General features: G+C 35.6%; 1 protein-coding gene across 3 annotated transcripts in view; it reads left to right on the top strand.

Moving 5' to 3' along the window:
- The window catches only part of KIAA0825 (KIAA0825 ortholog), a 252,911-nt gene that overhangs the window by 49,025 nt on the left and 186,299 nt on the right, over window positions 1–17,587 (top strand). For 2 of the 3 annotated variants that reach the window (XM_055790172.1, XM_055790173.1), the window contains one exon: window positions 1,543–2,212. In XM_055790172.1, coding sequence (XP_055646147.1) covers window positions 1,543–2,212 — 670 coding nt within the window. Of the gene's footprint in view, window positions 1–1,542; window positions 6,355–17,587 lie in introns of those variants that run through there. The other variant, XM_055790175.1, reaches the window with a different exon arrangement.

Below are 17,587 nucleotides of genomic sequence, written 5' to 3'. Positions count from 1 at the left end.
ATACCATACTCAAATTTAATTTATTTCTCTCTTTCAAAATGGGAAAAGAAATAAAATTGTTTCCTCTGATACTGTAGGTTTAATAAATTGGTACTTCTGAAGGCAAAAAGTTGCCAACAGTGTCTTTACCAGCCTTGCTTTGTAGGATGGGGTGTAGCTAGGAGACCCAGATAAAGCACGTAAGTGAAAAGAACTACCCTTTTGTCATTTGCCACAACGCTTTCCTCTGTTGGAGAGAAGTGACAGGAGGCGGGGGACCAATTGAGTGGGCTTCTAAATCCTGATTCACATAAAGCTTGCCTGCTTGGTTCCTGAAACCCAGAAAAAGAAGAGTACCACCAGCTTCGCTCAGTTTTCCTGTGACTGGGGAGGGGGAGGGAATCTGTAGCCAGCTGTTTGTAGCTGGAAGATCAAGAGCAGGTCTTTATAAATAAAAAGCTGATGAGCCTAGGACTGTGGCCAAAGCCAGCCTGCAGAAGGGAAAATGTTGAGGATTTGGGAAATGGGTTTATAACAGACAAGATTTTTTTTGTCTGAGAGAAGGAGATTTTGGTGTCCAGTGACCATGGGACTTGTCTTCTACTCATATATTGGACATGCCTTGTTCATGCAAATGATTCATCTCATACATATTAAGGAAAGTGCAGAGTGCTGTTTAGATTTGTGTCATTCGGGCCAAGTAGAGAGCATTGAGCTGTGACAAAAGGACCTGCTATCTGCTGTGTGGCCTCTTGAACTTGAAGCAGCTCTAAGGTCAGAGATCTTGGCCCTGGACCAAGAGAGAGCTCTTTAGGCTCAGATGAAGTAGGAAGAGCGCATGCATCTGTGTGGTTTCACCTGCTTTGTTAACTGCCTGCTGCCTTCTGCTTCAGCTCACATAGCTGAGATGTATTTAGAGGTCGCTATACATGTATCAGTCTGCATCTTGGTTTGACAGGGCACGCAGCTGCTTATTCTTCTGCCCTGTGTGATCTAAGCCTGTTCAATTCTTACCAAGTTTTCCATTTTAGTTCTTTAAGGGGGTCCTGGGGAGGTTATTTCATCCTTGGAATGGTCTTTTTGTTGGTTGCCTGCTGAGCCACAACATTGAAAGCAACAATGTTTCATTTTATAAATTCCGGTCTTGGTTCTATGAGCAGAACCTGCCATTATCTGTGTAATTCTTCAGTAATTTTTCATACCATTTTCTTTAAGAGGTGTGTGGACCACAACAATCAGGCTGCAAAGGCTTACCTAATGAGCTTTCTAAACCTTTCCTTTGAATTGTGGATTAGAACTGAGGAAAGAGGTTGAGGATGTGAGAAAGATGGGAAGAGGAATGTGAATTACTGGAGCAGGTAGACAAGGGGATGGATTGGAGCATAAATCCTTGGGAAAACAGGCTTTGCTATTTCTGTTTATGTAGCAATTTGTCTAAGTCTCTTACTTGCTGGTAAGATAACTAGCATTGGAAAAAGTTGGTACCATAGCATGAAGCTGTTCATTTTATGAACCAGAATTAACAAAACCTTTCTAAAATACTGTCTGATTTACCTTTGTTAGCAAAGCTTGCTGAAGAATGAGCAAAATCAAGAAGAAATGATACTTCACTTCCTGCTGGATCTCTCTAGTCAGTGTGGTGTCTCATTTCCCTGTACTCCAAGTGGGACGTCTTTTGAATTAACATCTTCCCTTCATGCTATTGAGGATGATTCAGCTATGGATGTGAAATCTCTCTGGGATGATGTGAGATTGCATCTTCGACGATTTCTAGTAAATAGGCTGCAAAGTCAAGAAGAAACAAATCCTAATGCTTTACAACAACAAATGGAGTTTAAAACTCAGTGCATACAGCAACTTTTGTTTCTTTATCCTGAATCGGAAGTCTTAGTAAAGTATCAAAATATGCAGAATAAACTGGTTAGTGATCTTCTACAGAACTGTATTTTGTCTAGTTGTGGTGAAACAAATTTTGATAAGGTTGTTCATGGTTACCAAAGTTCTATACCCACGTTGTGCACAATGATAAAAGAGGATTTGCATATACTAAGTGGAACTATTGATCTTTCTTCATCATTGAAGTTTATTAATGAAACTTATCTGGATACCATCACCGAAGAAATGACAGTTCTCCTTGAAAGACTTTGTGAGCTGCAGTTCAAAGAAAATGCTCTACATATAGTTAAGGCAAACAAGATTTCAAAGAAGCATAGAGGAACAGTTCATGCTGTGGGTTAGTAGCCTTATTTTATGTTATTGTAGTTAGATATTATTTGAGTTATACTGCTTTTTTTCCAATATGCTTGATTATTTCCTGTGAAGAGAGAGGCCTGAGATTATTAATTACAGCTTTATGTTTTAGCCATATTACTGCAGTTAAATTATAGACTGTCTCAGAATTGTGATTAAAAAGGTTTAAACTAAGGGAGAGTATCTTACGCTTATGTATGTAGAAACCCCATTTTAATTCAGTGGATAACAGTGTCGTGTCATAGTTGGGTTTTCTTTAGTCTAACTTGTTCCAACTGCTGAAATACATAATAGAATAAGAACTGTTTAATCCAGATTTTAAAAATACCACAAACTCTTCAGTCTTCTACCTCCACTGTTTTTGAATTGTCAGAAGTTTAACAGAGAGTATAGGAAGGTCTGTACAATAATGTGGCCATGAAATAGACACAGATTCATACATCAGAGCTGAACCAAAAGATCACTATTCAGATTCTAATTAAAAAAAAAAAAAAAAAAAAAAGAAACATTTTCTAGGACTGTGAAAGTATGGTTGGTGAGTTAGAGTTAATGCTACCTAGCCGTTTCTTCTTGTTCCAAGGAAATGGGGTATTTTCTGTACTTTCTTTTTACATTTGGTGAGTCTGACATGCTGATTTCCAAAGCAAAGAAGCAGAGCTTTAGAAAAAAATCGTACAAAATGGAAACTTTCATAACATAACTGCATGCTTGTATGTAATTGCTTTTTCAAAGCAGAGTTTTGAACACAGCTCCTCTATGCAAGAGCTGTTTGTTTAAAACATAGCCTTCCATAAAGGTGAAGTAGTTTGCAGACAGAAAATACTAAAAGTTTAGAATCACGTGAAAAATACAGAAACAGAAAGTAGATCTTTGGGCTGTACAACATACACAAAGGATGAGGTAGTGAGGTGATTTGCCAGGTCTGTGCAGAAGAAAATTATACTCTGGTGAGTTTTAAAATCAATATACATGTTAATATAAGTCAACTAGAAATTCCACTGGAAGAAATGCAGAAAGAATTTTTCAACAGGAGCTGAAATACGGAGGAATATGTAGAACACATGAAAGGTAAGGTAAGGGAAGAGGCATGCAGACAAATAATTTGAAAGGATGAGAAGTTCAATGTAAAGCTGATATATTAGTGGGGTGGAATGTTGGTAGGAAACAAGGAGAAGTCATGACAGAGTGATGTTGAGTTGTGAAGTAAATGACAAGAAATGTATCTTTGAATTACATGGTGAGATGGGAATCAGTGAAAGGATTCATTGACAAAAAAATGACTGGTAGCGAACTGGAAGTTTGTAACTTAATTTTTCTTTCAGTCTCCAAACAGCTCACAAAGGTGGGAAAATGTTACTTCCATTTGCCATCTAAGACCTAGAAATTAAAGTGACTGTAAGGGTGGCTTGTCTAAAAAACCCACGCATTAACTGCTTTCTTTACAAGAAGGAAAACAGTCCTTCAATCCATTAAGACAGCAATTCCTCTGCCTAAATTTTCTTTGCCACAGGATATGTCTTTACATGTTTTTGTGCCAGTGCATCTATCCAGACAGATTTTCAGCGCGCAGTTCTGTTGTCTATTCAGAAGAACAGAGGAAGATTAAGGTATACAACATAAATCTTGGGACTTGCTTGCAACTTTTAAAACAGTTGCTGCAATTAGTTTTAGAAAACTAAAAATGTCTGTATTTCATAAATCCCGTGGAAGACTTTTGATTCAAAATGTATTAAAGATCAGATTTGCGTGTGCAGCAGCTGTCCCCTTAGCACCCAGGAAATGTGTTTAGAAGCCATGTTTGTTAATATTATGTAATACTTAAAATTACTTCCTTCATATAGGCAGTCCTCTTCATATCTTCATCACTATATAATACTTCATATTATTTTACGTCAAAAGGTTGGTATGGGAGGCAAGCATTGATTCACCTTCAGTCTCTCTTACTAGTTTTCGGCATATCAGACTGTTCTAGACAATCTGTGGGTACAGACTGCAGGCAGGCAAAGGATAAAGCAACAATAGTGAAGTCAGCAGGCTAGAGCAAAACAGGATGTCAGAGCTGTGAAGTTACGTAGGATTATTTTTTTCATTTTGTTTACATGTCATAGCCTGTTCTTTGGTTTTATTCATCAGTACAAGCAAAATTTACACCAAAACAATCATAACTGAATAGTTTATTGTATGTGAGCTTATACGTGAAAAATTTTTCTTCGAAGAGATTATTATCTTCTAAACATTTGCATATACTGGTTTTATACCACACAAAGTCAGAAAAAGGCACTTTTCCATTGGAATTAAAGTGTTCACAAGGCAGTTCACACTGAAATAACTATTCTGGGGAAAAAACCCTACAGAATAACCGTTTGGGGAGATTTATAATGGTAGCCAAATTCTTAGTGTCAAGTGACTTTTCCTGCATGGAATTCCTATTAAATTCTGATACCTTTGCTGCCCTCCCGTAATTGAGAGTGGAAATCTGTATTTATACATAGGTTAGGTTAAAAGATGGCTTTAGTAGGTTGCCTTGACAGTAATACCTGGTTTGCTGAGTATTTAAAAAAACAAAGAAGCATACTGGAGTATGGAGGGAAGGAGAGAAAGGGAAAGAAACTTTTTTTCTTGGCTGTAAGGCAGTTAACACCTATGTGCTTCTTATTTTTTGATGCACGTTCCCTCTGCCCTCTGGGAACCAGCACATTTCAGAACAGCAAAGTAATTTAATCTAGGGCATTCAATTGGGACTCTTATCCCAGAGGTGAAAAAAGTTTTCCTGTTTACTTTGTCCACCCTCGGGGAAATACGGTTTTTGGTTTGTTGGGTTTTGTGTCTTTTTTCGTAAGAGCTGCTCTAATTGATCCTACTATATAGGAGAGGAAAAAATGAAAGAAAATAATGAAATAATGCTAGAACCTCAGAAAACATTATATAGATGACCTACTTCTGTCAGGAAAATATAGGTTGTCTATAACAAGCTTTAACAGAGTTATAAGTCTTTAAAATATTTCATAGACAACAATCTATTTGTGAAGTAAGGAATTAACGTTTTTGTTTTCACACTGTATTAGAACAGTTTTTTGTCAAGTACTGTAATGAAATTGTATCTGCTTATCAGGATTGAGGATGAGCATGGTTTGAGAGGGAAGCTGACAAAATGGTATGTGAAAAGAGGCAAATTCTTTGGAACTTGGCATCTTTGGTTGCCAGCTCTAGTGGAGGGAGGTGGGTTTATGTTGTAACATGATCCTGTGTCCCGTTAAATCTGTGACTCCTTACCATTAACAGTGCAGGATTCAGCCATTAGTGTTTGGGCTACGTTATTGTAGTAGGTTTTTATCTACAGTGGATCATAATTTTTCTGTGTACTCTCAGCACATCACCTATGTTTCCAACCTGCTAAAACAATATTTGGAGAATGTTCCCCCTGCCCCCCAAATACTTTTTTGATGGAATGTTGTAAGATGTTTCAACCTTTGTATCATATTAATCATATGTGTGTTGCAAAAGTTTATTTCAATGTTAAAGCATTTTAAAACGTACTTTATATATATATATTTGTTAACATATTTAGCATGGAAAGAATCATGCAGACAGCTGTTTTTCAGCTTATATCTTACGATTTTTTGCTTCAATTTCCAGTGTCATATTTCTCAGAAATTATTTGCGGTAAGTCTATTAAATGTGGATTGTACTTTTACTTTTTGAACCTTTTTTGTGTTCCTTTATTTACAAAAATGTTAATCTAGTTTAATCAGGCATTACTAACCTGTCTTAATCCTTCATCTCTTATAAGAGTAGCTGTTTCTTCGTCTAAAAGTGGTAACACATTGGCCAATAAAAACCTTAAACCCCATGAAATTATACACATTTTATATATTAGTGGAAGGTTTTCTTTGGTTTTATTTATATAATTATATATATATATATATATATATACAGAGAGAGAGAGAGAGTGTGAATACAAGTGTAGACTAATTAGCCTATTTTTTAATTTCCTGTGGTTAAAACTAAAATGAGATTAGAGCTCTGAATTTTATTTTTTGTGACATTCAAATTCATTGGCTTAATATTTTCATTTAATCACAAACTTGCCAGAGACCCTTAAATAGACTCTCAAATCTAATGGCATTTGCCAATGAAATATACTTTTATTATATAATTAATAACTTTTACAATCTTCAGTGAAATTTTTTTTTTTAATTTTAGGCAATATGTATTTCTTCAAAATCAATAGTTTATTGTTTTTAAGAAAGTATTACTGCAAAGTGCAGTTAAACTGAAGTGATGCATATTTGACTAAGTATATTTTTAGCTACTAATTAAGTCACCTTCACTGATCTATTTTAATACTCATATTTTGTACTTTTACCCCAGTATACTATCCTCTTAATTATGTGTTCAGCAGGCTTCCTTTGTCTTTTGTTTCTCCAGAATATGACCAACTTCCATTCTATTCTAAAGATATATTCAAATGCAAACTGTGATTTTCATTATGATATTTTAAATTCATTATCTTTAAATATTCATGCGTTCCCAAGAATATATTGTGTTCGTGGCACACCTAATTTCAATGTGGCATATATCTAAACTTGAACAGAAGGACTTAATATTGTTTAGAGGAGCTGCATTTGTGCAGTAGAGTTGAAAGCAAGAAGAGAAACAGGCCTTGCAGTAATTTGTTTGAATGAAAGTAAGTTTGGGACCTTAAATGAAAGTACTTGGTAAGGAAAATCTTATTTTGAAGTCACTTATCCTTATGTATTTCCAGCAGTGTGCTGTCCAGCTCACTTGAAACATGAGTTTTGGGTTTTGCACTTTTGACTTAAATTTGTTTTCTCTTCTGCATTCATGTGCGCATGGCTGTTTCCCCTAGTTTATAATTTCTGCCCCTTGAAATAAAGAACCTTAGGTTTCAGGGTTGCTTTTATCCTCCCATTTAATTTTAATTCAGTCAGTTTGTGATCTCTTGAGCTGCAATTATTGCCTACAAGAAATCGTCTATGATCTTCATCTTATCTATCAAAAATACAGCTAAAATAGTATTGATACCTCCTGGTCTAGTGACTCAAATTTTAAAATGATGAAAAAACAGGTTTTCGTGTCTGGGCATAATTAGGACTCAACTTCTTTAGTATAATTTAATTTATATCTGGAAATTAAAGTTAATTCCAGACATGTTTTCATTTAATTAATATTTATATCCTTACACCTTTTTTGAGATTTCTGTCCAGGTAAAGAACTATAGCAGATAATTTACAATATTTATGTTGTAGTTACGATCGCTTTTCCATCATGTTTTCTTATCTGTTGTCCCTTATGCTTTTAGAAGTATTAGGAGGAAGAGGGGAAGTTTCTCTGTCAGTTGGTTTACTACTGTTCTGGCCTACAAAATCCTATTGTGTCTTTCTGAAGTGCCGGTAGGACATTCTGATGTAAAGTGGACCACATGGATTACAGATTATAACATCCAGTATCACATCTTGCCTCAGCAGTTCAAGTTCATTATATTGCTCAGATCCTGGCATTAATACAAGCAAGTTTTCAGTTATATCTATAATGTGTTGTTAAGGGCCAAATGTTTTAGAAATATAAAATTTTAAAACTTAATTATGGGGGTTTATTTCAAGGGTGTATTTTTATTAATTTAAGCTTTAAAATATTTCAAGACCTACATACCTGTTTTAGTGACTTTCAGACATTATAAATACAAAAATAGAGGAATGATAACAGAAACTGGAACTTCACCCTACTTGCTTCCTTGCATGTCTTTCTCTTTTTTTACTCCACCAGGCCAGCCTACAACAACCACGCATCCCTTCTGATCGATGGGAGGTGCTGTTTCTGTTTCTACTTGATGGCTGTAGCTGATGTGTTTCTGTTATATTTCTGCCTGCTTGGCATCTCCTTCTCTCTTCCATTTCTCCTCTCTGTATCACTGCAGAGTGCCTGGTAGTACAGCTTTCATAGGAACAGGGCTTTAGGGGCCTGTATAAAGCAAGGTATGGAGCAGTTGCTGGAAAGAATGGTAGCTGTATGCAAACAGGTTTTGCAACCACTGAATCCTTGAGCTGCACCCTACGTGGTGATGCATGGCACAGTCTTCCCCATGTCTTACACAGCTGGAGTGTAAAATTCTAGTTTCCATCCATGAAAGATGGGGAAGTAGCAGATCAAGTGAAACCATAGCACTTCTCTTTTATGCAAACCTTCACAGAGAACATGAGGACATCAGCAAAAATGGCATGGATACTACCTATGGATTGAGTAAAAATCATTAGGTTTTTTTTACTTTATAAATACCAAAGATGCCTGATTTTGTATTATGAGCCAATTGGTATTGAGTTATTCAATAGGTTTAATTCTCACCTATTTAAAATAATGGAGCAAATAGTGTTGGTGGGAATTTATAATAGAAAGTTAAAATTGAAAACCTGTGGACATACAGATATGATGCAGATTTCTGCAGTTGTCTTTGTTCCTTGAGAAGCCTATAAAATGTTGACAGCCAAAACAAGATCCTATTACTCAGGGGAAACAAAATAAATGTCTTTGCCTTTAATATAGGAAATAATGTGTTTCATAGCCTCTTTGTCACGTATTACTTATTTCTTATCCTTGCAAGTATTGTATTTGATTTCTACTGCACAATTATATTAAATGGAAATATGAGTAGTACTGAGGAGAAAATAAAACCATCTGTTTGAACATACAGAGCTGGAGTTTTAATAAAAAAGAGGTACTTTTTTAAAGGCCATATGAGCGTAATACCCTAGGACCACAAATGTTTTTCTAGTGGGAGAATGCCATTTTTATAAAGATTACAAAAGCATTAAGCTTGTTACTTTTTAAGCTTATAGCAGGGGGTAAGATAACAGTATCTAAGTTACTGAAATGTCAGTTGAACTGACAGAATTTCAAAGCTGTTAGCATGCCTGAATACATTCCTTCTTTTTAGAGCAGTTGCTTGAAATTACTTACTAAGACCATAACATGAAGACGGGCAGTAAAATCTTGTTCTTGACTTTTTGTCATACTGAAAAGGTGCCCATTCTGAAATTTTATTACCATGTTGTTTATTTAATAAGATAAGTAATCACTAAGTTTGCTTTTCAAATTGTTTGTATATTTTGAAACATCAAATTCTTGCTGCTTTCTTGGGTTACATTTTTTTTAGACTGTTGTGCCCTGAAGTTCTTCCGCTTCATCTTTTCCAATAGGAACTCAAATCTGTTTTCTGAATTCTGTAGAGGTTGAAAAGTTTCCATTATTGGTATTTTATTTGCTTTCAAAATGTCCACAATTAGCAAACACCAACTTACTTTCTTACTTTTTGCTCTCTCAACACACCTGCGTCTTTTTCCTCAGCATGAAGAGAGCATTTAATTCACTGTGCCCTCTAATTAATGCATTCTTCTCCCAAGTTTAAAAGGTGGAAGTGATTTACTTTCCAGTCTGATGGCTTGTGAGTGGTCAGAGGTCAATTTGAGTTTTATATACTGTAGTATTCTGTTTAGTAATAAAAAATGTGAAAATCTGAGAAAGAATTAGTAAGCTAGGCTCTCTTTTACTTCAGAGTAAAGGCCTGTGTGGAGAAAAGTATGTAGAACTATGGCAGTTAAGACAAGACTTCAAAAATCTCTTTTAGAGAGGCTCCCGCAGTATTGATTGGAAAGTTCTTGTAGGAGTCTTTTCAGTATATGCGTCTACTGTCATATAGTCACAAGTTAATTAGATGGTCCTGGCTGTGATTTTTGTCAGGACAGGGAACCTCTTCTGTCACAAAATGTGTATCCAGAAAGGAAATCTAATTTTTAAAAGGCAAAATTATTTTAGTCACAATAGGTCATTTTTGTGAAAAATTATATGTGTTTAAATTGAGGGTGTGTCACATCCACAAGATGGATGTTACATGCTATGTTAGAACATGAATCCCCTTTCTATTGTGCCTTAGGCTTAGAAATTTTTTAAAACCCTCTGTCTTCAATCAAGGGGCTGCTGTACCCACAGAGTTTTTGAAAAACAAAGCTGTCAGTCATTTTATAGTGCTGTTCACTACATTCACGGAATATAGCAGGACAATGGAGATATTGCTGTCTGATCTAGAGGGATTAAGGGTGGTTATAACACAGTCAACTTTCTAGTTTGAAATTTAGCAGTTAGCGCTCTGGAGGTTTTTAGTACCACTAAACATTGCAGGCTCTCTGGAATTGGATCTGTTACTGCTCTCATGCTTTCAAGAAGAGCTTCCTTTTCCTCAGTAGCATCATGCACTGATCATCCTCTGGCTGAGATCCAAATCCTTGTATTTAAGTATAATGGGTGGTATACTGATTTGCTGTTCATGTGCTAGTAAAGTCCATAAATTTCTGTAATGCACAAATTAGATATTCTGTTACATACACTACTATCAGCTCAGCTATAAAGAGGTGTTTTAAGAGTGTTGTCTCAGCTCAGTGAGTAGGAACCTATAGATATATGTATATCCATGCTGACGTATGATTAATCCTTCATTTGTATTCTAGCCTTTCTCCAAAATATTTGTTAAAAGGTTATGGATTTCCAAACTAATTTCTCTAGAAGTTTTTAAAGGGCAGTGTCTGCCTTTTTTCTGTACACCTAGACTTAGTTTTGATTTTTATATTCCTCATAAAAGTAATCATGAGAACTTTGGGGTGACTTTGCGTAGCTGGGGTTTTGAAATATAAAGAGGTAGGAAGCAGAAATATAAGTATTGACTCCAGCTTTATATGTAATTTTTTGAGTGTTTTCTCTTATTAGAACAAAAGCTGTCACTATCTGCCTCTATCTTGGGAATTCCAAGGAGTAGGAGAAGCAAAAGTGACAGAGGCACTTTAATCTATTATTTAAGGAAATACATAATATCATGCATAGACTACACAAAGGAATGATGAACACTTGATAGAAATTCCTGATTGGTTGAAAGTTCCTAACAATCTAATTTTAATGGAATGGGTCTGATGTAATGAACTGATCTGTGGAGACACCAACCATTCCACTGTAAGTGTTTAAGTGCAGAGGACAGAAACAAAGCTAGCAGACATTTTTATGTTTGCAGACATTAAAGGAATTGAAATCAGATTAAAATAAACACATTGATTACTGTTTTCAAATAGAAATTACAATTCTCTTTTATCATGCAAGTGTTTTAAATGGTCTACAGGGAAAGATGCAAGTCCTATTGAAGTTAGAATTCATGAGAAAGTTTGACAGACCTGGCAGTACTTCATTTCTCTTTCAGCAAAGACTGAAGAAGGTAATCAACTTGGAGTTCTTCAAGGACTCCTGTGTTTCAGAATAGGTGCAATCTCCAGTTTGCTACAGGCTGCCTCAGTTTTTACACTTCCTTCAAACACTGGGCTTTGGTGTTTTCTGTGCCATGTGTGTGAAGACTTCAGGGAATGCAGTGACTCCCTCAGCCCACAGTTTAGGCAAGAAAATTAAAAAAATTTATGTGGAACCAGTTTCTGCCATTGGCGAGGCCCAGAATATGCTTTCTGTTCTACTGAGAAATATTACAAAGCATAGCATTTTGTCATAGGGTAATTCTTGCAGTTTTCTGAGGAGGACTCTGCTTATAGTCACTACTTCAGAACAAATGGTCATTTCTAGAATAACACCTAACCCCTACTCCCCCCAAATGCTATAAACAACTGCAAATACAGTATATCTACAACTTTTATGACCATTTTAATTAAAGGGGAATTTAAAGAATGTCTGTTTTTTCATTATTATGATAATTATCAGAAAATGATTGGATACCAGCTGCTAAATTCCTTAAATGGACCCATCATTAATTAGTTTTAATTCAGAGACTGATTAATTTGTTTACATTTGAATTCTTTAAAATGTCATTGTCTACCAGAAGTCACAGTGTATAATCAGAATATCCTGTAATTTCTTAGCGGATTTGTGTTTTTGAAAATTAAGGAGCAAGTTGAGTCTGGTTTAAGAGCAAGCTAAGATAGGTATCTATGTATAAAGTAGTTTTATTAAACATTATTACAGGGCACTTGGTCCTCAAAGCACATGAAGGGGTGTCTGGAATTTCTTCAACAGAGTTGTCAGGTAGCTGTGTGCTGTCAAGCCGTTAGATTGGTGAGATGATTTGCTCAAGACTACTACATTGAGTTTGGTGTCAGAACATGATCAGATGTTCCTGCTCTCCAACCTGTGTTTCCAGCACTGGTCTAGCCTTTCATCAGTTGGTCGGTGAACATGATTTCAAGTAAAGATTTAATTTTGACAGGCCTATGCACTCAGTGTTAACAAACAACTTAGGCATTTGGAGGCAAACATTTAGCAACCTGATATGGAATCAACCTTCACAATGGGATGAAAACTGATCTCATTGAAGTGGGAAGACATTAGGGAGCAGATTTGATTAAAATCTCGCATATAGCGAATCTCTTTCAGAAGGTTAGCGTATCCTTCACTGGGGTGGTTTAATAGCTGGCAGTGACATATCTCTTTCTATGACAGACACATTCTCTTGATTAAACATATGCAAATTTATACATGCTTACCATGTTTATACATAAGTTGAGATCCCTTACTTCACTGTGGTTTTTTGACATGTGCACAGTATGGATGTACAGTATATAAGCACTTCCCAAAGCCACAAGTTAATGGTGATGTGTAATTAAAAAAAAGTTTGCTATCTTTAGATCTGTGACCAATTTTTTTAAAAAAAGGGACAAAAATAAGCCAACATGTAGTCTGTCTGCATAAGCTGCTTTATCAGATTCTCCTGGCACTCCTGGGTTTCACTGGAACTAACAGTGAGCTGCAGAGCAAGACAGGTGTTTAAAAAACCTTAAACACTGGGATAACAGTTTGCGTCCATGTGGTTTCCTCTGCTGCACTGATAGTTCTTTATGGGTCTGTCAGTTTCAATCAGCAGAGAGCACATGTGATCAGTATATCTGATAAACATGTCAACGCCTTTTTAAAGCAGGATTCCTCAACCTATTCTATTCAACTCTCCTCCCCCCCTTCGCTTTTTCATCATTTCAAGTAGAATCTTGATAAGACAGAGATATGTCACAGGCAGCTGTGTATAGCTAGCTCAGGCTACAACTAATTTGTGGAGGAAAAAATTAAATCAGGAGGTAAATTATTTCATGATTGCTCATTCCCAACAGAGTTGGGCATCATTCTGAAGAAAATATAAAATAATTGGTTTCAGGCCATGTCAGACACATGCAATTCCCTTCACTAATGGCTATGTGAGGTAGCACTAGGCCTCAGGGGTCACCAAAGAACTGAAAATAGCTTAGAGCCGGGCACAGCAATAGAGAGACAGAGCACATAGGAAATGAAGTGGCAATAAGTGCAATCTATAGGGGAAATGTGCTTCACTTGGAGTTTAATATATTGGCTTAGAATCTGGCAGTAAGCCATGCAACAATTGTTTACCTTTTTGTCAGCATCTGCATCTGTTCTGTTTTGTAAACAGCACTTAACTTTCAGTCAGTAAATGCTGGAATCAATAACAACTGTTAAGGGATTTCCTTTCTTTTTTTTCATATTCCATAACAAATGCATGCTACAAACAGTGTTTGCCTTAGATTAACAAGAAACAGACATTAACAGGGTTAAAGGGATTTGGTTGGGAACGTTTTATAGCTTCTTGGGTTTGCAGTAATTGTATCTGTGTGATTTGAATGTATCTTGTAACCTATCCAAATTAAACTCTTAAAAAAATGCTAGCATGCAGTAATGAAGATGATTTTTTATAATTATCTTAAGTACTGTGTATAGAAAACTGCTGGCACTGTTTGTAATAATTTAGTTCTGTGTAATATTGTGTATTACATCTGCTATGCAGAAATACTTAGTTGCCTCTTACAGTATGAGGAAATTAGTGATTATATCCAGTGATACTAATTATTTAAACCTAGCAGTTACATTAAAAAACATACACCAACATGCAGTTTGAGAAAACTGTGAGCAGATGTCCATAAAAATTGAATATATCATTACTAAATACAAGTGAAAGAATAATATAGTTTATATACAAGCACTGTTTAGGAGATAGTGTGCAGATGAACGCTGTCATAAATGCAAGATTGTTATAATAGTTATAGCATCACTTAAAAGTTAATATTGCTGAGAGCTGAGGAACACATTATTGTTAATGGAATTTATGTATGTAACTCCCTGTGCACTGCTTTGAAAATTTATACCTTCAAATATCCCTACACACAGTGACTATCAGCAGCTGAGTTTCTGTTGCTTTATTAGGCTATTTCTTTTCAGATTTTAACAAAATGTTAGTTCCATTTATGAAAAGGTTTTATTGTTCGTATGCAGGTTGTAGTTTGATTTTAAGTTTAATATTACACTTTTCTGATTTTCTTCCTCATATAGCTTTATTGGATGAAATCCCTGACATCACTTTCTTGTGTCCCTTGTAAAATGATATTGTAGATCTCTCCTATATGAAATTAAGCCTTATAAATAGGGGCAAGGGAATGATATTTAATGTATTGGGAAGGTATTTTATAGTAAAATTGATTAAAAGGGTTTTAAACCCTTGGTTCCTGCTGAGGGAGAAATCCCCACTGTAATCACTGAAGACGACAGTCATCAGGTTGCTTTCCAAGGATTCCATCATGAGTCTCAGAAGCAGTTTAGCCATGTGGCTCTGTACAATGAGTAGTGAGGCTAATTAATCTGAGAGCAACACTGTCGTAATGTAGCTATTCTTGAACATCCACAGCCAGCTCACCTATGATGCAGGGATTTCTGCACCACACTTTACTGTGTCACATCCCTGGGTGGGTTGAAGTGATCAGAATTAGCCATTCGATTTTTTGAGACGTGGTGAATGCCAAACTATTAAAAAAATGTAAGATGTCACTCTCAATTTTTTTTTAAAAAGAATTCACAAAAATTATGTTAAAAGTTGTGGGATTCATTCATATACATATTTTCTTATGCCTTCTGAGATTTTAAATCCTTCCAGGCTATAACCAAGGAAATTGGAAACACTGTATTTAATGGTTTCAAGAGCTACAGCTTTGAGGAAAGTACCACGGCTGAAACTTGCTATAAAACCACAAGTTAGTGGGTATACACAGGTCATTGATATCTAGCACAGCCTTATTTCTCATGCTGCTTCATTTTTAGAGATGAAGGCAAATCTTTTTAAGCAGTAAGATAAAGGCAGGTACATTGCTACTGAATTTAAGTATTTAGGAGAAGCTCAGGTGCTATCATCAAGTGCTTTATTGAACGTGTGTCTTTTGCTCTATGTTGCTTGAAAAATGCTTTAATTAACTTACTAGCTGGCTTAGAATTCATATGGGCACTTCTCAGGTTCATCACTGGTAAAGTGAAATTCTCTAATACCGCCTTTTTTTTGTTCCTAAGAGTTCCCAAGTGGTCACGTTATTTTGCAGAAAATAGCTTTGTATACAAATGCATAAGAGAAGACTGAGATTCAGTGTTCAAGACATACTGCATCAACACTGAATTTAACCTTGACGTTTGAATGACATGCTGATTTTTTTGTTACAATGAATTTTGAATAGAAATAGCTCTACAATGTATTTGTGTCATTAGAAGATGGGATATTAATTTAACTGTAAGTATTGCAAACTTGTCCCTGATTTCACTAGTAACCCCTATGTGTCTCTTTTTACAGTATTGATACTATTTCGCTAAACTATATCCTATATATGCATATAATTCAGTTGTATATAGAAGAAAAAGCAGAAAAGACTTAAAAGAAGGGCAACAAGGTGATAAAAAAATGTAGAACAGTTTCCATATAAGGACATATAAGCAAGCCACAACTCTTCAGTTTGAAAACAAAATTAAGATGGCAGAATACAATAGATGTCTATAAAATGAGGGGAGGCATTATAAAAATGAAGAGGCATCAGTAGCTGACTGCTTCTTAAAACTAGTTGGCGTCAGACAAAGCCAGAAGGTGAAATATTCAAGCAAACAAAATGATACATGGGTTAACCCAGTGTGTAAGTAAAGTGTGGAGCTTTTTTCCACAAAATGTTATGGATGATGAAAATTCAGGTGGGGTGAAAGGGTAACTGGATAAGTTGGTGAAATAGAAACCCACTACAGGTTATTAATGCATGTCACATATGTGGAAGCTGCCCAGCTGCAAGTGGTCAAGAACTAGGTACACTTTGAGAAAAACATCGTGTATATGGTTTCCTTGTTACATTTTTATTTAATCTTATTTCAGTCACAGTCCAAGCCCAGGATACTGGGATAAAAGGCCGTAGTTGAACCCAATATAGCTACTCTTACAATTTTATGTTCTTATGTTTATGATATAGACACTCAGTTCTTAGCACCCCTGTTTGAGGTGCTTGTAATTTTTCAAATTAGATGTATTCTGCATTAATATTTTTTATAAGTTTTTATAAGTTTAAGTGAAAACCGTCTTTAATTACTCTCTAGTCTCAGAATTTTATATTAAAAACTTCAGTAAAGTTACCATTTACTTGTTTGGAGTGTTGTGTTTTTCATACTTCAAGAAAAGTGTTGTCATGCGTTTTTATTGTTTGTTGGTAAAAGGAGTGTTTTGCCAGCTAGTTAAGATAAATTGTTTTCAATCTAACATTTCAAGCCTAAGATATAATAATAAAAATAATTTAAGGCAGCATGCTCATCTGCCGTTTAGAAGTTCTGAAGCCTTAGAATGCTATCAAAAGTCTAAGTAAATAGTTGTTTGAATTTAGTGTGCATGTGTAACTTCATCTGCAGAAAACAAATGCCATTTTTGCTGTTTTCTAGTTAATCATTTTGTAACTGTATCATTAAGCCTGATTGTTGAAAATCATGATGAGTGCTTACATTTTGTAAAGGTGTGTTTGCACTACATGCTCATTTCAAATTATCAGCACCTGAACCTAAATATTTACTGTTAACCAAATGTCACTCACAATTTATGCAATGAAACAGCAAAACCCTTGGTATGTTACTGATGTTTCAGCAGAAATTTGATTCTGGGTGTTATCTATGCTCTTTCTATGTAGGTTCTTTCATAATCTTTTCTGTATAGCTCTTCCAATTGCAGGAGAATGTTCCAGTGTGAGGAAGGAGGGAGAAAAGCCAGAAATTGTGGGGTGACCATTGCAAGAATTTCAGGTTTTGAGAGATTCAGCAAGTCAGCATAGGTGAAGTAGACCCGTAACCTAGGTTATGGTGGATCTTGTGTTCTAAGTTGCATAGTAGCTGACTAAGCTCATTTGAGTTTTGAGCGTTTGAAAGTGCAACTGAAGAGTTATTCCATATGGATGGTAGAACTGTTTTGGCTTGAATTTACCTAAGAGCCGGGATCAATTGCATGTTAATGCAAGACCCATGT

Source organism: Falco peregrinus, chromosome Z (genome assembly GCF_023634155.1).
Source record: "Falco peregrinus isolate bFalPer1 chromosome Z, bFalPer1.pri, whole genome shotgun sequence".
Classification (NCBI taxonomy): domain Eukaryota; kingdom Metazoa; phylum Chordata; class Aves; order Falconiformes; family Falconidae; genus Falco; species Falco peregrinus.
The sequence above is the reverse complement of the archived record's forward strand: the minus strand, read 5'-3'. Positions and strand labels throughout refer to the sequence as shown.